General features: G+C 38.6%; 1 protein-coding gene across 9 annotated transcripts in view; it reads right to left on the bottom strand.

Annotated features, from left to right (window-relative positions):
* Window positions 1–21,280, bottom strand: part of LOC105727104 (collagen alpha-4(VI) chain-like) — a 165,817-nt gene that overhangs the window by 43,125 nt on the left and 101,412 nt on the right. For all 9 annotated transcript variants that reach the window (XM_064378676.1, XM_021674357.2, XM_064378677.1 and 6 more), the window contains 7 exons: window positions 20,705–20,758; window positions 13,586–13,657; window positions 12,292–12,318; window positions 10,172–10,216; window positions 8,313–8,366; window positions 5,451–5,513; window positions 5,047–5,112 (listed from right to left, as the gene is read on the bottom strand). In XM_064378676.1, the coding sequence (XP_064234746.1) occupies window positions 5,047–5,112; window positions 5,451–5,513; window positions 8,313–8,366; window positions 10,172–10,216; window positions 12,292–12,318; window positions 13,586–13,657; window positions 20,705–20,758 (381 nt within the window). The remainder of the gene's footprint in view (window positions 1–5,046; window positions 5,113–5,450; window positions 5,514–8,312; window positions 8,367–10,171; window positions 10,217–12,291; window positions 12,319–13,585; window positions 13,658–20,704; window positions 20,759–21,280) is intronic.

Raw genomic sequence — 21,280 nt, 5'->3', positions numbered from 1 at the left:
TGCCCTTATAAAAGAGGCTTGAAGGAGCATTCTAGCTCTCCTTCTGCCATGTGAGGTTGCAGCCAAGAAGATGGCCGTCTATGAACCAGAAAGCACTCTCTCACCAGACCCTGAATCTTCTACGGCCTTGATTTCAGACTTCCCAGCTTCCAGGACTATGAGAAATAAATATTTGTTATTTAAGCCACCCAGTCTATTATATTCTGCCACAGTAGCCCAAACTGCCTAAGACATGGAGCAGGTGGAAAAATCTGAATATGGACTGTATATTAGAAAATAAGAAATGCCAGATATAGGTGAAGGGGAGGAAGGCAGCAAATCACACTGCCACGTATGCACCTATGCAACAATCTTGCATGTTCTTCACATGTACCCCAAAACCTAAAATGCAATAAAAAAAAAATTAAATTAAAAAAAGAAGATATTTAACAAAATAAAAAGAGGATGATAAATTGAAAAAAAAAAAAAAAAAAAAGAAAAAGAAAAGAATACTGGCTGAGCACGGTGGTTCATGCCTGTCATCCCAGCACTTTGGGAGGCCGAGGTGGGTGGATCACTTGAAATCAGGAGTTTGGGACCAGCCTGGCCAATATGGTGAAACTCCATCTCTACTGAAAATATGAAAATCTGCAGTATGGTGGCAGACACCTGTAATCCCAGCTGCTTGGTAGGCTGAGGCAAGAGAATCACTTGAACCCAGGAGGCGGAGGTTGCAGTGAGCCAAGATTGTGCCACTGCACTTCAGCCTGGGCATCACAGAGAGACTCCACTCAGAAAAAAAAAAAAAAAGAATATTGTATAAATATTAAATTTCATGAGTGTGATGATTATATTATATTTATATAGAAGAATATCCTCTTTCTTAACAAATACTTGTTGGAAATTTAGAGGAAAGCGTCATGAAGACTTTAATGAATCCACAGTTACACACACACACACACACCCCTACATATATATGTATAAAAAGATATAAAGCAAATATGGCTAAAGGTTAAACATTGGTATTTAGCCTTACAACTGCATTTTTCCACAGATTTGAAATTTTTCAGAATGAAGAGTTAGGATAAAAAGTAACAGGTTCATTATGGACTATTTCAACAATACAAATAATACAATCAAGGTAAAGAAACACTAGGGGCTGGCATGTTGCTGCTACAAACAAGTTGGTTTTTCTCTCTCCTTTCACTTCCTTCCTTTCTTCTTTCCCTTCCTCCCTCACCCTCCTTCCTTTCCTTCTACATTCCTTCTTTCTTCCTTCTATTCCTTCCTTCCTATCTCTCTTCCTTTATACCATAGAAGGGAATGGATATGGGCTGGCAACCGACAGTGTCCACAGCCTCTGCCATAAGCGAGCTGGAGGCCAAACCCAGTTCTACTGTGTACTGAAAGAAAAGGTAACACACTTCTTCTAAAGGCACTGAGGGTGCTGACGACGGACACTGTGTCCCATGTAAAGTGCATACACTCTCAGCCATAAAAGAAAACTAAATTATGTCCTTTGCAGCAACATGGATGCAGCTGGAGCCCGTTATCCTAAATGAACTAACGCAAAAATAGAAAACCGAATACCACATGTTCTCATTTATAAGTGGGAGTTAAATCTTGGGTTCACACAGACATAAAGATGGGAACAACAGACACAGGGGACTTTGAGAGGGCAGGCAGGAAGGGGGGCAAGGAGTGAAAAGCTTCCTATTGGGTACTATGTTTACTATTTGGGCGACGGAATCAATAGAAGCTCAAACCTCAGTACCCCACAATATACCCTTGTAACAACCTGCACATGTATTCCCGAATCTAAAATGAAAATGGAAATTCATTAAAAAGAAAGACATAATTTTGGCGATATAGAAATAGTCTACAAATTTGGACTCACATTAAATACAGGGTTTGTAACCTGCTTTTTTCACTTAATATTACATGGTGGATGTTTTCCATATCATGAAATCATCTTCTATGTTTCATGGCCTAATACTATTCCACTGTGTGGAAGAGCATTGTTTATATAAATAATCCCTTATTATTAAACATTCAAATATTCTCAATGTTTTACTACTTTACAAATCACTGCAATGACCATCCTCGGAGCTAAACCTTTGTGTTGCACCATGATTAGCTTCCTGATAAATTTCTAGGACTAAAAAGAGCAGATCAAATGATATACCCATCTTAAAGCTGTGGCAGACTCAGTTGGTGGCCTATAAAACAGGCCGTCCCCTTTCCTCCACGCTAAGAAAATCTGTTTGGTCTTTTTAGTTTTGTTTGGGGCAACAACACACCCAGCTCCAAGGGATGAATTACCACAGGCCTAAACCACTGTGGTGATCCCATTTCCCTTGGTTAGAGACTTGCTTTTTCTGCATCTCTTGAAATGGGGCAAGGGCAGGTGGAGAGCGCACGGCCTGTTTTAGCTAATGAACTATAAAGAGAATGTTGCCCAGAGTAATTTGATGAAAGGAAAGCCCCTTTTCTTCTGGCATTTTATGTAAAGGGGAAGACAAAACACTTGGAGCTGCTAAGCCTAGGGACGGAAAGCTGACACCCTGAGGGTGGCAGTGTAGAAGGAGAGGCGCTGACTACATCACTGAGGCTCTCTGCGATCATAAGCTGCTGTGCCAAAGTGGTCATCACCTGTCTCTGGGTTATAAAACACATTTATTAGCTAAACACTGTTAGGCAGGTTTTCTGTCCTTTGCATATTTAAAAACAAAATAACAACAAAAACAAAAAACGGTAATCCTGATGACTAATGTGCCTTGCCTATTGCCTCTCAAAAAGGTGGTTACTGATTTTCATTCTCCCCCGAAGTGTTGCTTTCTCGCTTCTGACTGGTATGATTGGTTCACCAAGCTTTCTCCAATATTAGGTATGTAATAAAGCTGCTCTGCTTGGTTGGAAAGACTGCTTCATCAGGAAACCTTCTCCATCCAGATTGCAACATTTAATCTGCTCTTTGGTTCATCTCGGAAAGGAAAGGTTGCCCCCTGGGGAGCAATCTCCAACAGCACTTAACCGGCTAGAACAGGAGTGTCCAAACTTTTGGCTTTCCTAGGTCACATTGGAGCAAGAAGGATTGTCTTGGGCCACACATAAAATACACCAACACTAACGAAAGCTAATGAGCCGAAAAAAAAAGAAAGAAAGAAAAGAAGAGAAAAACAACTCATAATGTTTTAAGAAAGTTTCCAAATTGTGTTGGGCTGCATGCAAAGCCATCCTGAGCCACATGCTGCCCGCAGGCAGTGAGTTGGACAAGCTTAGGCTAGAATGTCAGCATCTACCAGCTGCAGGGTAATAATGTAGCTGGTACGAGTGACTTCTGTTCCCTAAGTCTATTCAAAGGGTATTTAGTTACCACCCTTTTTTGGCCCAGCATGGGAGTAGAAACCATGGGGAATGCAAATGGAATACCTCACGGCACTGCCCCAGAGGGTTGCAGTTTTATTTGCATGTACAATTTAGGGATCTGGTGCTCAAAGTTAACCCTCTGCAAAAGTCAGGATGGAGACCTCAGAAAGCTGTGAACATGCAGCTTGTGGCTGCTGTGCTGTGATGTACACAGCACTGGACAATTTGTCTAGAGGCCTAGGTTCCTTCCCAGCAGTGAAACCTTGAGCAAATCTGAGTATACGGATCATGATCTTTCTTCTCACAACAACCACAACTCACGGAAGCTTTGAAATGGTTTCTTTATCTTCCCGTCTTACAGATGAGGAAACTGGGGCCCACATGGGTTAAGGGTTGCTGTCCTGCGGCTCCCTTAGCTCAATTCCATAGCCAATTGAGTGGCTATTCACAGGGCTCTCTGATGTCAACTCACCACAGGAAACCCTCTCAATGGGGTTTGTCCAAAACAACTGCGATTAACAACAAGATGAGATTCTTGCAGCAAGTCATGCTGGTTTTCTCACACAGTGACATAATAATGATCTTGTTACAAACTGCATTTAACTCAGGATCTAGACATATATAAACGGAATGCAAACTAGCTAGAGAAGAGAGCCAATATCCTATAGTTTTGTCAAAGGATGAAAAAGTGAAGTTCAGAGTAATAGACGTTCCTCTCCAGCTGCAGACATTTTGCTATGCAGACCTCATGCCTGGAAATTAGGAAAGATATGAGGACTGAAACACTTGGGTTATTTTAGTCATTTTTCAGAATCATGCATTTTAATGTCTGGGACATGAGAATCTAAAAATGGCTGCCAAGAAGTTAACATCGATCAAAGTTAACAAGTCTTTTTCCTTCTCTGATGCCTTCTATCACAATGCTTCTAGCCTTCGGAACTAAGCAAGGATTTTACCTTTAAAAATAGCTTAATACCCAGTTCACATCAGTCAGCACTGGTTGTGACAGAAAGCAAGCTAGCACTGTAATGACCATGAATACATCTAAAATTAATACATCATTATAAAGATAGAGAATTTGGAAAACTAGAAATATCTTAGGCATCATTGAGTCTGGTGCTTTCATTTTGGAGATGAGGAAATCAAGACAAAAGATGTCACGTTGTAGGAGATAGAATTTGTATAGGGCCGGGCGCGGTGGCTCAAGCCTGTAATCCCAGCACTTTGGGAGGCCGAGGCGGGTGGATCACGAGGTCAAGAGATCGAGACCATCCTGGTCAACATGGTGAAACCCCGTCTCTACTAATACAAAAAACTAGCTGGGCACGGTGGCGCGTGCCTGTAATCCCAGCTACTCAGGAGGCTGAGGCAGGAGAATTGCCTGAACCCAGGAGGCGGAGATTGCGGTGAGCCGAGATCGCGCCATTGCGCTCCAGCCTGGGTATCAAGAGCGAAACTCCGTCTCAAAAAAAAAAAAAAAAAAGAATTTGTATAGAAAAAAAAACTATGAATTAAGTATGCAAGGATGAGGATGTCAGTGGAGATTGCGATTCAGAGCTCCTATCTCCACGGACAACGGATTCCTACAGGCTTGCTCTCTGTTTTTTTTAATGCTGATTCTACCAGAACGCCCAACTCTTCTACCCCAGCTAGCATGTGTTCCCATGTAACCCCCCAAGGAAACAGAGACCATCTTACCTGATGCCCACGCCTTCCTTTTTCTCCCTTAGGACCTTGGATATAGCTATTAGTTCCAGGATCCCCCTGAGAAAATAAAGGGTTCATTACCTCAAATAAACAGAAAAGAAATTATAGGAAGAATTATTTAAAACAAAACAAAATAAGGCACAACTAAAGTGGACCCTTTTTATTGTCTGGACCTAAAAACCTCAGACACTTAACGCAATTAAAATTCCAAATTTGCTAAGAACTCAACTTCTCTACAAGTTTTTCCCTCAACTCTCTTATTTGTTGCAATACTAAGACAAGGTGAACAGATGCTTTATTAGTGAATAATTAATTGCTCTTTGCCTTTGTGTCATGAGCAAACAGTTCTCCAGTCCCTGGAATTAAAGCAGCAGAAATCCCCCGACATCACTCACAGGATCTCCCCTTAACCCAGGCTCTCCAAGCTCTCCAGGTTGTCCTGGCAGTCCCGGCAAGCCCTTAAATCACAAAGAGAAAAAGGTGTTACTTTTAAAAATCATATATTGCTAGAGAGAAGAGAATATTAAGAGGGAAAATGAGAATCAAATGAAAAGAGCAACTTAGTACTTGAATTTTAAAGCATCCACTGCCACAGAGGTGAGATTGAAAGGTAAAGGACATGCTTTTATTGGCTATCTGCCATATGCTTGGCCCTAGATATGTATTACCTCATTTAACCCTCACAACTCAGGAATTCACCGATTTGCATTACACAGGACCTGAGATTCTAGGAAGCTGGACCCAGGTTTCCCTACCATCAAATTCTTTGATCTTCCCACCCCTTGCTGACGCTCCACACAGAAACACGTGTTTTTGTTGTTGTTGTTTAGAAAGGGGTTGGTGGTGAGGAGGGCTTTCTCCATCATGAGCATGGGTAGTAGTGGTAGAGCAAGATCTCATGAATAAGAACAGAAAGGAGAGAACAATGTTTCCAGAGCTCCTGACTACTGCAGATAGGAAACCAGAGAAGTGAAGAAACTTGCCATAGGACTATGACATGGTAAGTAAATGATGCTTCTCTTAAAACCTGCCACCATCAGTGCCATCCCTGTGTCGTAGTGGCTACAGAGCCGTGAAGTGGAGAGAGGCTCCACCACAGGTGTCTTCCTCAGATGACATCACATGCCTGGAGCTGGCGGGTGTGCATGATGAACAGATGGGATCACTGTTCCAGCTTTCAGACACAATGGAAATAAAATGTTCTCCAGACTCCAAAAGAAGCCACCTCATACTCTCACTTGAGATGCCTCCTTGTCTCTTTCCTGGCCTAATATAATGGTAAAAGGGAGCTAGATAATTCTAGGTTCCAATCCTGCTTTTTAATTTCCTACATAGGTGAATTTCTTAGACTTTTCTAAGACTCCACTTTCTCATCTATGAAACAGATGTGCCTAACTTAGAGAAACAGTGTATCCTCCACTCTTATGAAATTAGGATCCTTATTTTTCCAAACCTATCCTAATTTCGTCTAATTCTAATCCTTTCCTTGAGCCTTTTTCTTAAGCTAGAATACAATGTGTTTCTCTCCCAGTCCCTCTCACAGAGGTCTGAGCAAAAATGTCTTGATTTCCTGCATTGTCTGGAAAGCTGGAATCCTCTCACTCTTTGGCACCTGCTTAAATGCCACAGGACCTTAATATAGAAGTTATTCTCTTGCCTCCTTCTCTCTTCCCTGATTAATTCTTACCTATCTTTTAAATTTCATCCCATCTTCACGTCCTCAACGAAACCTTTCTGATTGCACAGGCTGGGTCAAATCTCCTGTCATATTCCTCTCCATACCCTTACCTCAGCAGTGATATGATATCTATTTCCATGATTATTTCATTCATGTCTATTTTTTCCATAGAGGCCAATCCTAAGAGCCCATGCCTGTTTTGTTTCCCATTCTAGAATCATGCCTTGATTACAATAGATGCTCAATAAATTTTGATGACTGCTCAAATGAAGAAAAGCCGATCTATTTTAGTTTCCTCTCCAAGTCATTGTGCTCCTATTGATTCTTTATTTGCACCATTCTTACATCCTGTAGCTTATCCTATCTCATATCATAGTTTTTCCTGTACCAATTATATCTCCTGCACAGTCAATAAGCTCTTTGTTGGTCAGAGCCATGACTTATGTATCTTGGAACCCTTTTTTTATATCTAGCAAATGTCCCACAGGTAGGGACAATAAACACTTGACAGGTGTTTATTGAATTTAACTAAAGTTAGCTGAAACTGAAGGCTCTCCAGTGTTAAGAAAGTATGGTGTCCCCCACCTTCTCTGAAGTCTGATCCATAAACTTCAAGTTAGAAATTAAACTTCAATAAAGGGCCATGTCTTCTGACTCTTCCTGTTTCATCTATCAGGAAATCAATCCATATCACTAATTGTTCACCCTTGGTGTAAAAGCATTACTCTTATTTGATGAGGAGTACAAAGAAGCATAAGCAAATAAATTACCCCCTTGATGTCTAATCCTATCAATCAAAAGAGGCTGACTATAGTACTGTGTTGAGATGGATCCTTCAGCCACGTCGAATTCCATAATTGGTTAGTAACGTCTGCCACAGGAACAGGAAAGGAGGGTCGTGGGACATATGCCAGGTATCTGCCATCCCTTACATGGAGACAGAATTACCCTCTGGAGGAAGTGTGTGATCACTGTCAAATAGAAAGTACAAATAATTGCATGTATATCAAGAAGGCAAAGATCTCTACAAACTGACATGCCAAGGAAGCCGTTATAAGGAAGAAAGAGAGGAACTGGGCATTCAGGAAAAGGTGATATTCAGATTAAGCACTGAATATGGGAGCAGGAAAAAGGCATTCCAGGAGAGGCAGCTGGCATGAGCAAAGACATAGAGGTGGGCATGCATAAGCAACATTTCGGAATCAGTGAGCCTGGGAAGACATTTCTTGACAGAGATTTGTAAAGAATGTGGTTGAAAGGCCTTGGATGTAACACTAAATCGTTGACGACAGGGAGCCATGAGAAGCTTGTGAGATGGAGAGTGACATGATCACTGTTCTCAACCACAAAAGGTTAAGTCACAGGATTTACATTACTCACTTCACCATCAGCAGAGTCAGACCTTAGGCGAAACTTCCAAACACCTATCTCACTTTAATTGCCCTTTAACTCCCCATTTAACTCCGTAGGATTTAAACCACTAGATGATATTTATCCCCACAGTTTCCCACAGTTTAAAAATAAACTATCCATGTCAGGTTACTTAACAGGAAAATGAAAGAATATCATCATACTTTACCCGATTTCCCCTATTTCCTTTTTCTCCGGGTGACCCTGGGATTCCACGATCACCCTAAAAAAAGAAAAGTGAACATACAAACAACCTGTCTGTTACCAGTCCTGGCAAAATTTTTCTTTATGTATTTTTACATTCTAGCCAAGAGTAGAAAGTACCTTTACTCTATTTCTGACAATGTGACAGCCTAGATGTAACCCTCCCACTGAAAAACAATTTAAAATTCCAGATAAATTAAAATATATTTTGTATACATTAAAATCTGATTTTAAAAATTCTTATGGTTCATAATAAAGAGAAAGCAAGAATGCAGAGAGGTAATAGCTCATGGCTGTCCTGAGGGCTTCTTGTAATTGTGTGTGTGTGTGTGTGTGTGTGTGTGGTGTGCATGTCTGTGTGTGGTGTGGTGTGTGTGTCTCTCTGTGTGTGTGGTGTGAAGGGCCTCAAGCTGACAATTTATTTTAGGGTGGTCCTAGATGGTTTTGCCACTAGGAACATGGCAGAAGCAAACAATCTCAACTCAAGCCCTAATGAAGTCTCACAGATAACATTCCATCAAAAAAATGAGTTTAAACCAAAAGTCACAACACACATGAGGGAGATGCCATGAAGGAGAAGCCAGCAGAAACAACACACAACAAAATCAGACCTGCAATGACTGCAAATATTGGGATTCTAATATACTGAATATAAAATGAGTATATTTAATATGTTTAAATAATTAGAAGAGAATGAATAAAATAACCAACTATGAAAGGAGACCAAGTAGATTTCAGAAAGGATCAAATAGAACCACTTGAAGTGAAAAATATAATTAAAATTAAAATTCTGATTGACAAATTAAATATCATATTAAACACAAGTGAGGTGAGAATTAGTGAACTAGAAACTGAAGAAATTATACAGAATGCTGCACAGAATAACAAAGAAATAGAAACATAAAAGAGCAGTTAAGAGACACTGAGGGCAAAATGAGAAGTTTTCACAAATTTCTAATTAGATTTCCGCGAAGAAATAATAGGGAAAATAAGAAAAACAAAAAGTCAACATGATGATTTTGAAATTAAGCACTGAAGATTTCCAAAATTTATAAGACACATAAACACTCAGATTCGAAAGACTGACAAGTCCCAAGCAGAATACATAAAAAGAAATCCACACCTGGACAATTATATTGAAACTGTCAAAAACTAAAATCAAAGGGAAAATTTAAAGCATCCTTATACATTTTTAAAGGTTGCTTACAGAAGAACAATTATTTTGACAGGTAACTTCTTAATGGCAATAATGAAAGGTAGAAGACAATAGAGGCCAGAAGACTATAAAATTACATTTTCAAAGTGCGGAGAGAAAGTAACCGTCAACCAGAATTGCTTACCCAATGAACTAAACTATCTTTCAAAGAGATTTTCAGAAAAACAAGAAGAGTTTACAATGAACTGACCTTCATTAAGGGAAATCCTAAAAGTCATGCCTTAGGCAAAAGAAGCATGATTCTTTTCATGTTCTTTTGAAGGTATCAATGACTACAGGGAAGGTATCAGTGAGATGAGTAAACATGAGGGTAAAGTAGATAAGCACTGACTATATAAAACAACAATAAGAATGTGTGATTGGTAGAATTTAACAAAAATAAAATGGAAATAAAGTACTAGACAATAATATGCAATATGGGAGGGAGTTGATTAAAATTTCTAGAGTCCTTGTATTTGGGGGATGAGGAAAAATATATAGATTAACATTAAACATTGTTGAGTATGCATGTTAAAAATTCTAGCTAGTCATGAAAAAGCTGTACTCTCTACAAGAGTATAAATGCCAGATTAATAGAAAGACAAACATTAAATGAGAAACTTCAGCACCTGTTCTCCATCCAAGCCATCAGCTCCTTCCTCACCAGGCTTGCCCTGTAGAGCAAAGGAACATCAGAATGTTAGAGACAAGAGAAACGAGTGTATGTCAATATTTCATTGATGTTAATTTCCTTGCTAATATTTTTTCAGTTGATGCAGAACCTAGACTTTCTGTAACACTTATATACTGCACCTAGTTACTAAAAAGTAATGATTATTTTCTTCCTGAAATAGTTATTAGGATTATATACTGTTTTACCTTATACCTTCAGGTGCTAAAAATGTATACATATTTTTTAACCTCAAAATTTGAATGGATAAGGAAGACTCCCTTTAAACTTTTGCACTTGGAACAAACAGCTCTTTCACAAAAACAAATGAAACACTGGTTGTCAAATGCTAAAAATGGTCCTTTTGTCATTGACTTTCTTTAAAAAGATGGCAAATATGCCTGAATTAATTAATTTAATGGAAACCTGGTAGTCCACAGATTAAGGAGGAACTAAATGAGTGTGTATGCATTTGTGTGCATTATGGGAGATAAAATTTTTAAAAAAGAAAGGAAATGAAAAACCGAGGCTAATTAGGGGATAAGAGTAAAACTGGGCAGTGACACGGTGACATCTCATCAAATATTCCATCACTTTCAAATTATGGGCCCTTCATTTTGCCAATTATCCCCAAATGACTGTTAATATATTCATTATAAAGAATCTTTTTTTGTGTGTTTTTTTGAGACAGAGTCTCACTCTGTCACCCAGGCCAGAGTGCAGTGGCAGGATTTCGGCTCACTGCAACCTCTGCCTCCCAGGTTCAAGCGATTCTCCTGCCTCAGCCTCCCAAGCAGCTGGGACTACAGGTGTGTGCCACCACACCCTGCTAATTTTTGTATTTTTCAGTAGAGACGGGGTTTCACCATATTGGTCAGGCTGGTCTCAAACTCCTGTAGTTGTAATCAGGAGTTTGTGATCCACCTGCCTCTGCCTCCCAAAGTGCTGGGATTACAGGCGTGAGCCACTATACCCGGCAGAATCTTTTAAAGAAAAAGTCAGAGTTTTGCAAGCAAAATAAAATGCATTTACATGTGTGAAATAGTTGATTTACTCCTACTGTCCACAAAAGAAAATCAAGTTTCAGGCATTTTTTTTAAACAAAGCACAGCTGAGTTAGTACATAAAAATAAGTATACCAAACTCTTGGAATAGAATGACATGGCATATTCACCACAGGCCACAGGAGGTTAATCGGTGGTACCAGAAAACATAAATAAGGAAGCTCCACGAGCCCTTGTCTACCTTGTTCATCATTTTGTAACCACTCCCTAGGATAATGTGGGGAACAGGGTGGGTACCTAATAAATACTTTTTGAATGAATGAATCAGCAAATGGATACTATGATTCTGAATCTGAATGCAAATCATTCCCTTCCTGTGCCCACTCCTTTCCTAACAACCTCACCCCAGCACTCCTCTTCCATTTGATGTTCATCTTGACCAGACCCTCCCTACCACACCTTGGCTTCAGGACCAACACTTCTAGACCACCATGTGATGAATATGGTGGCCCAATTTTTATAGAGAGTCAGCAAGGCTTGAAAACAATAATATGTCACTACCTTAAAGCTGAAATAGATGTCTTACAAGTAGTCACTCATTAGCATGGAAGTTTGACTATTAATGTCATCTGACAAATTCCCTTGCCTAAAAGTCTGAAGTCTCTCTTCACTCAGGCAAAGAAATATGATTGAAATAAGTATTGTATTTCCCAAAGAAACAGCTATCCAGTTTAAGAAGAGTAAATGAGGCCGGGCGCGGTGGCTCACGCCTGTAATCCCAGCACTTTGGGAGGCCGAGGCGGGTGGATCATGAGGTCAAGAGATTGAGACCATTCTGGTCAACATGGTGAAACCCCATCTCTACTAAAAATGCAAAAAATTAGCTGGGCATGGTGGCGCGTGCCTGTAGTCCCAGCTACTCAGGAGGCTAAGGCAGGAGAATTGCTGGAACCCAGGAGGCGGAGGTTGCGGTGAGCCAAGATCGCGCCATTGCACTCCAGCCTGGGTAACAAGAGCAAAACTCCGTCTCAAAAAAAAAAAAAAAAAAAAAAAAAGAGTAAACGAGATTACCTACCTTCTCTCCTGAAAATCCTCTTGCTCCCTAAAGTTAAAAAGAGATCACAAGAATTGAGCTTCAATGAGATTGTTAAGCCCTTGTTTTATTTCGGAAACCATATGCTTCCTGGTTTGAAGAAAATGCAACTACAATAATAAATCGAAATGAAGATGCCTTGTCTGGCAAATGTGGTGGGCATTACAGCGCCCTGATTACTACCACCCTCCTTTGCCTGGAACCTGGAGAAAATTGCACTTTGTAACTCCTCACATAGTGGGACCTGCCTGTTATTAAAATGATGATATCTTTCAAACAAAAGTGATAATACATTGGCCAGTAAGCATGGGAGGGCTTCAAGGAACAACAGGACAAATTAATTAATGGAAGAGTAATTTGATAGGTATACAGAACACGGTCATTGTGGTTAGGAAAACTCTCTTCAGGATGCTTAGATTGTATAATTTTTTTTAACTTTATTAAGGGAGAGTCTCCGACCCTGGACAGGTGAGGGACATTTAATGTAACCACCCGAAAAGGTGTACCTGTATCCCTTCAGGCTTTAAAACTTTAGTGTTCTCACATGGACACAGGGAGGGGAAAAACACACACTGGGGCCTGTCGAGGGGTGGTGTTCAGGAAAAATAACTAATGGATGCTGTGCTTAATACCTAGGAGATGCATTGTTAGGTGCAGCAAACCACCATGGCACATGTTAACCTATGCAACAAACCTGCACATCCTGCGCATGTACCCCGGAACTTAAAATTAAAAAAAACTTTAGTGTTCTCTATCCTACTTTCAACCACCAGCACCTGTCACTCTTTTCTGAGGGTTTTTTCAGGGACCAGGGCCTGCTCTACCCACATGCAAGACAGGTCAAAAGTGCTAGGAACTAATACCTCCCGGAAGTCGCCGTCAACTAATTTTTGATGGGATGTGGTGTATAAACACCCCAGCTCCCTCACCCCTTAAGTGGGATATACTCAGATGCATGTTCAACTCTGGCTGCCAGAGTTCCTCAGCAGGATTACGCTCCATCTACCTACAGTGGTGATCTGATTGATAATGTACCATTTTCAGGCCTCCTTTCCTCCTTATTTCACTTCCTTACTTCCCTACTATTGCTTACTAGCATGATCTCCCAGTAAAATACTTGCAATTGATTCTTTGTCTCAGGCTTTACTTCTGGGAAACTTTTAATCTGAGGAGTAGCTAAGACTTCATAGTTATGTTGAGGAATTACGATTTTCCTCAAACTCAAGAGATGAAGCCAAGAAAGAGAAAGAATCCCACAGCTCAAGGTCTCACTCACCTTAGGCCCCCTCATACCGGGGCATCCTTCCTCACCTCGGAGTCCAGGAAGACCCTGGAGGCCTCGTTCTCCCTGTGGAAGAAGAAGACACATGAATGCATTCAAGCTACTGTCTCTATCACCGCCAGCTAATTCAAGGCAGCAATAAGGACCTTCGAAATGACCAAAATATGACTTGGTCCTTACAGTTGCTTTTACAACCTCAAAGACCTGCTCAGGTCACCTGCAAGGCACTCAGATTGTTAATCCATCAACTGCTCATAGAGATGACTCCAACCCACACAAATCCAAACCATCTGTATTTTTCAATCAATTCAGTTAAGCCATGTGGGCAAAACTTCAGAATTAAATAAAACAAAAGGTCTGTCTGAACATTTTCTTCAGTCAGCTGACATTGGATGGAGGTTTCATTGTGGTCCCTCAAGGAATAAATCATTATTTGATCCTTTCTCTTCTGGGTGAATTCCTACCCACTCCTAAGGTATAGGTCCTTTGTCACCTCCTCTCCTGAGAAGCTTTTTTCTGTTGACTCCACCCAATTGTCCCTTCAGTTTCCTTGTAGTATTTGGAGGATGCAAATTAGCATATATTATAGTGAAATGTGGTTATACACATCAGAATCTCCTGCTACATTGTGAGCTTCATGGAGACAAAGACAATGTCTCATTTCTTTATCGCTGCATTTGTAGCCCTAAACACAGCATCTGATCTAATACAATAGACATTCAACCAGGATTTGGAGAATGACTTACTGAATCAGATTAATGAATATAAACTTTCATCTAGGTATTAGACAAGGAAGGGAATGGTAGATATGCCTTTTGCCAAGTTGATTAAATATTAATTAGAAAGTACTGCACATCACATGAACTTTAATCAAAAGACAGTCTACATTTGTAATATCTAACTTTGACTTAATTAGGTTGATAACTGCATAATCTGTTCAGGACAGTAAAAAGGCACACGATAAGATGAGAAGGCTATGGATCTAGACTGAAAGGGTGTGTATTTGAGTCCTAGTTCTGCTTCCAGCTTGCTTTGTGAGCTTAGACAAAAGCACATGACGCTATGAATCACAATTTTCACCATTTGTAAATGTGATCTAGATAACACTGACTCTAGTCATCTCGTAGGATTGTTATATTGAGTGTATGAGATGCTGTATTGGAAATACTTCACAAAGTATATGGATGGAACAAATGAGGTGTTTTATACTTAGATAGCAACAGATAATGAGAAAAGCACAGACAGACATCTGGTATCAGACAGACAGTTTTGGACACATCTCCAACCCTCTCCAACCTTAACAAGTCACTTACTCTCTCTGAGTTTCTACTTTCACACACAGTAGATGCTAAATAAATGTCTGTTTTCCTCCCTTCTTCCTAGTGTATCTGTATTTTAGCTTCAATGTGTGGTGGTCAAGCTTCATCTGGAAAATGCAATCCTAACGTATCTACTGTACTATATTGCACTGTATAGTGCTATCAATTATGATTGGTCATTGTATTTATTAGAAAATAGTTGACATATACAAAACAGGGACATCAAGGAAAAATTTACTTTTTAACAAAACTAAAATAAACCCACTCAGCATGGCTACTATTAAAAAACAACAACAACAACAGAAAATAACAAGTGTTGACAAGGATATGGAGGATGTGGAGAAATGGGAACCTTTGTGCACTGTTGGTGGGAATGTAAAATGGTGGAGCTGCTGTGGAAAACAGTATGGCAGTTCCTCTGAAAATTAAAAATAGCATTATCATATTATCCAGGAATTCTACTTCTGGGTATATACCCAAAAGAATTAAAAGCAAGGTCTGGAAGAGATATTGGTACACCCGTGTTTATAGTAGCATTATTCACAACAGCCAAAAGGCAGAAGCAACCCCAGCGTCTATCAGCAGGTGAATGGATAAACAAAATGTGGTGTATCTTATATAGGTATGTTAATACAATTGAACATATGCAGCCTAAAAAAGGAGGGACATTCTGACACATGATACAACATGAATGACTCTTGAACACATTTGCAAAGTAAAGTAAGCCAGTCAGAAAACTACAAATACGATATGATTCCACTTACCTGAGGTACCTAAAGTAGTCAAATTCACAAAGACAGAAAACAGAATGGTGGCAACAGAGACTGGAGGAAGAGGGAGTGATTGTCTGATGTATACAGAGTTTTACATTTACAAAATGAAAAGATTTCTGGAGATGGACGATGGTGATAGTTACACAACAATGTAAATGTATTTAATACTACTGAACTGTTAAATGATAGTGACGACGGTGATGGTTACACAACAATGTAAATGTGCTTACTACCACTTAACTAAATTGTTAAGATGGTAAATCTTATATGTATTTTACCACAATTAATTAAAAAGAATATTGTGAAGAAAAATAAATAAACCCACTCTTGTGACTTCTATTCCCAGTTTCTAAAATTTCAGTTGCTGTATACGCATAATTATGTGTTTTCCCAAAATTAGTCCTCAAGAAAAAAAAAGAGCAGTCTTAAATTACAGACCCCACAAAGCCTTCACCATTTCTCGTATTTCAGAGTACTCTCTCCATTACTTTACTTTGAACAGCATAGTACTGACACATAATCAGCATCAATATGAGATATTTATGGAATGCTATGGAGGTCACCCTCCAGGTTAGTTAAAAAAAAAGGAGATGAAGAAATCTAACAGAAATTTATTTATTATATTTCGGGGTGAGATCTTACAATTGCAAATATTGAATGCGATGCAAATAAGACTTTTAATATGCTATAGAAAACTAAGTAAAATTTTTCCAAAAAGCAGCTCCAGTAACAATAAAGAAATTGATATAGAAACTACATGGGAAAAAAATTTTAATAAAATAATGTGATAAAATATAGGAGAGAGAAGCAGTTTTTCTAACGTAATATATAATTACACCTAATGAAAGACTTTAAACTGCTTACATATAACTAAATTAAAGATATAAATATTCTGTTTATATCGAAATAGACATTTACCTATTTTACCTACATACCTAAAAGTTTATACATTCTAATTGGCCAAAAACATTTTTAGGATGTTCACAAGAGGAAATGAGAATTGTATTTTATATATGAGCCCATATGTTAAATGGTTTGGAGAAAAAAAAATAGTTTATTGTATTTCTAATTCAAATATTAAGCTCTATAATGTTTAAAAATTGGTCTCTCGTCTACTCACAGTAGTTGCTTAAAGCTGTACATAATATCCATGATTTAATGGAAAGACTAACAGCACTAAAAGGTTTTCAGATGCTTGGCTATTTTATGACAAATGGAAATAATAATAATAACATACATATATATGTTTGTGTGTATAGATAGATATATAATGAGGAAACAAAGAATGTTTAGCCCTGTGTCTGGCATATATAAAACTGTCAACAAATGTTAAATGTTTTTGTTACTACAAAGTTACATAAATATTTTTTGTGACCTTAGATAGTCTGACTTTGTTCTACAAATAAGGTTTTGCTGTGTAACCAATGCATAAGTTATTATTTAAACCACCCACTCATATAGATATATTTTTAAAGTAAATAGAATGTGTGAGTCTGACAGATTGCATTTTCCAAAGCCAGACAGCGTCTCCCATTCCACATGCTCTGTGACCACGCCCCTCCTCCATGCTGGAGAGGAGTCTAATCCCCTCCTCTTGAATCTGGTCTGGACTTAATGACTGGCTTGCAACCAACAACATGAGAAAGCCACGTTACTGCCTGACTTCTGAGGCTGGGTCAGAGGCCTTGCAGCTTTAGCCTTGGTCTCTTGCAGCACTCATTCTGAGGACCAACCCTCCCTGCTGGAGTGCTTCCTATCAGTCCCAGCTAAGACACCAGAGCAGCAGACATGTGATGGAAGTGGCAGTGGGTCCTCCAGCTCCTGCTTCTAGAGCCCAGATGGTCTAGTCAACACAGCTGAGATCCCGGGGTGGAGGAAAGAGACCCGCCTTTTGCTTCTTTTTCAGTATCCCCACCCACAGAGTCTGTGAACATAATAAAATGATTATTTTACACCACTAAATTGTGAGAGTTGTCGGGGGTAGTGGAACTGTAAGTAACTGGAACAATGATTTAGTTATTTGTCCTTGTACACTTTCGGTTTGAAAATACAAATTTATAGGCCCCATTCTGAAACTGGTCTACATCTGCACAGAGATGTCTCTGTTGTTGAGTAGACCAATCTGACCAGCTTTTCAAGCCAACAACATTAAAAGACATTCAGAGGACAACGCACTGTGAAGTCACCTTCTCTTGTGAGAAGTGCATGAAAAAAGAAACTAAGATCTACTAGAGCTGTTCTGTCAAATACAGGGGCTGTTGAGCATTTGAAATGTGTCTGGTTCAAACTGAGATGTGCCTTCAGTGTAAAGTAACATTTAGAAGACAGTGCACAGAAGAAGTAAGAAGTCTCATTAATTTTTATATTAAGTACTAATGAAATGATGATATTTTAGATATATTGAGATAAATAAACTATATAATTAAAATTAACTTCATCTGTTTCTTTTTCCTTTAAGACAGCTACTATAAAATTTAAAATTACAAATGTCACTTGCATTATATTTCTAGCCCTGTACTAAAAGGGTCTTTATAACATATCTTGGTTTCATAATGCTGGCACAGTAGAGAAGGGGGACAAAACCATCTTTCACTCTAGACAGACAAGAATTTGGTTTATCCTCTTTGTCTGAAATCAGAGTCAATGGTCCCAATGAGTGGGATGGACCTAACATCATTCTCCTAATGTTGACTGGACTCATTGTACCACAGACCCGGCAGAAAAAATAAAGTAACGCTTAAAGGACATTTTAAAACATAATAAAAGTGGGAAGGAATATTTTCATTATTTCTAAATAAATAAATAGCAAAAATTCATCAATCACATTCCTAAATGTATTTCTAACACCTAAGACTTTGCTTATTGTGGAAAAATAAATAGAAAAGTTGAGCAATTCTCTTGTAAACATAATCAAAGAAATGGATGAGCTTACATGGGTCTCAGCGGCTACATTTTCTTCTGATTTCTGCTGATTTTCTAAGAGCCTAAATGTTCAGAACAATAAAAGAATGTGCCACTCTAAGTGGAGCAATGACAACATAGATACCAGCGGTTAAGAAAGCGTGGTCAAAGGGCCCCTTGTGCTTCCAACACCCTTTTGGGAGCATCACAAAGTTAAAATTATTTTTCCAATTACACTAAAAATGTCTTTTTTTTCACTCTTATTCTCTCCCAAGTATGTGGTAAAGTTATTAAGAGGTCACATGGCAAGTGACATCACAAGAGACTGAATACAAAGACAGATATGGAAATCCAGCTGCCTTCTAATAAGCTAAATATGCTAAACATGATAGACTGGACAGGGAAAATGTGGCACATATGGAATACTATGCAGCCATAAAAAACGTTGAGTTCATGTCCTTTGTAGGGACATGGATGAACCTGGAAACCATCATTCTCAGCAAACTGACACAAGAACACAAAATCAAACACCACATGTTCTCACTCATAGGCGGGTGTTGAACAATGAGAACACAGGGAGGGGAGCATCACACACTGGGGTCTGTGAGGGGGAACTAGGGGAGGGACGGTGGGGGGTGGGGAGTTGGGGAGGGATAACATGGGGAGAAATGCCAGATATAGATGATGGGGAGGAAGGCAGCAAATCACACTGCCATGTATGTACCTATGCAACAATCTTGCATGTTCTTCACATGTACCCCAAAACCTAAAATGCAATAAAATATATATTTTTTTAAACGCCACTTTCTCACTAATATTTTTTGTTTGGGAAAATCCAGTTATTTTCATAAAGAAATATGTCATGAATGTTAACTTTAGTGAGTTTATTGTTGTTATTTTGAAATAAGAAATAATGCTTTAAATTCTTAGTTCTAATTTCTAATATGTTAAATAATAATACATGGAAACCACATAAACAAAAGCTCTTCAAGGTTTCCAATAATCTTTAAGAGGGTAAAGGTTGAGGGGTGTGAGTAATGGAAAGATTTTAGTTAAAAGGTATAATCTTTCAGTTATAAGTAAGTTTGGGAGTTCTAATGTACAAGATGGTAATTATAGTTAACATTACTATATGATATACTTGAAATTTGCTAAAAGAATAGATGTTAAATGTTCTTGCCACATACAAAAAAAGTGGTAATTATATGAGGTGATGGACGTGTTAACTGACGACTCTGGTATCATTTCACAAAGTATACGTATATATCAAACTTGTTATATTGTACATCTTAAATTATACAGTTCTATTTGTCTATTATATTCCAATAAAGTTGGGGTGGGGGAGAGAATGTAATGGTATCCTTAGGTCAAAATGTTTGAAAACCAGTGATATATATATGAATCAACCTTAAAATAGGCACCGGTGGCAAAGTGGTTTTTCATAATTCAAAATTAACTGAAAACCATGGGATGTAAAAATCCTTCTGGCATTTATATTGTGTAATAAAGATGGTCCCACATCCCAGTCCGCTAGCTCACAATTCTCTCTATAATATACATTTTCTTCACAGACAGTCACATGACTAATTGACAACTTCTGTTTGCCCAGCATATCCCCAGGGGTGTGTCCACAGTCACGTGCAAGCCATCGGCCACTTAACTATAACTCCACCACCTTCTCAGCCACACAGGAAAGCATCTGAGTGACCTGTAGTAAGAACAGTCTTAGGTTCTCTTCAAGTATTTTGTTAACCATTTACAAACATAGATAGCTTCTTAACAGCAACAAATTATCTGCAATTTAGCTCATGATTAACAACAACTTCGACATCCATGCACAGTAGACACAGACCACATTTTCAGTTAGTTCAAATTCACTGATTAAAAAATAAAACAGCCGTGCTGCATCATTAATACCTTCTAGAAACTATATCTTTAAAAAAGCAGATCAGCCTGACATTTGTTATAATAAATGTCTATTTTATATAGATATTTTAGACCCACTTTAAATGGCATAGATGAGAAAAAACTTTCATGACTTAGGTGCAATTAAATATTGCTAATATTTGATCCATTTTGCCATGTTCCTTCGAAGTAAAGAAATAATATTCAGTACTCACAGATCTGCCTTCTTCACCAGGATGACCAGGTAACCCAACAAAACCCTCCTCTCCCTGAGAAGACAAGAAGTCAAAATAAATAATTTGACCTCTAAAGTCTTTATTTCTCAAATCTATGGGAAATAAAAATTGTTACTAATAGATATCCTTGTCTCACTGAGTTGACATTTTATGGAGAATTTACTAACTATCAGGCACAATATGCAGAGATGTATAGAACCAGATATTCTTGGCCAATGTGACAGTAAAAACATGCATACCGGTTTGTCTTAATAGTCAGCATTTAAACTATTCTTATTTTCCAAAATACCTTCTAAGTCATTCTATCGTAAAAATCCAAACCAAGGCTAGTTTCTAGCTAAAAGCTTAAGGAAAACTGTTACTCTCAAAGAGGCTTTCAACCTTGTTTTACAAAACATCAGTAAGCAAAGGTCTTCCTGCCCATCTTACTCATGAGAAATGGTTGTTTATTTCTGTCTGACTCAACTGTCCTGTTTTGTTTTGTTTTTTACTTCTTACACGCCGAAACATACAAACCATTTCCTCTCAAAAAGTTTTGGCTTGCCATGTTATAGT

The sequence above is a fragment of the Aotus nancymaae genome, unplaced genomic scaffold (assembly GCF_030222135.1).
Source record: "Aotus nancymaae isolate 86718 unplaced genomic scaffold, 86718_ANA_hifiasm-v0.15.2.pri h1tg000019l, whole genome shotgun sequence".
Taxonomy (NCBI): domain Eukaryota; kingdom Metazoa; phylum Chordata; class Mammalia; order Primates; family Aotidae; genus Aotus; species Aotus nancymaae.
This window is presented reverse-complemented; position numbering and strand designations above follow the sequence as displayed.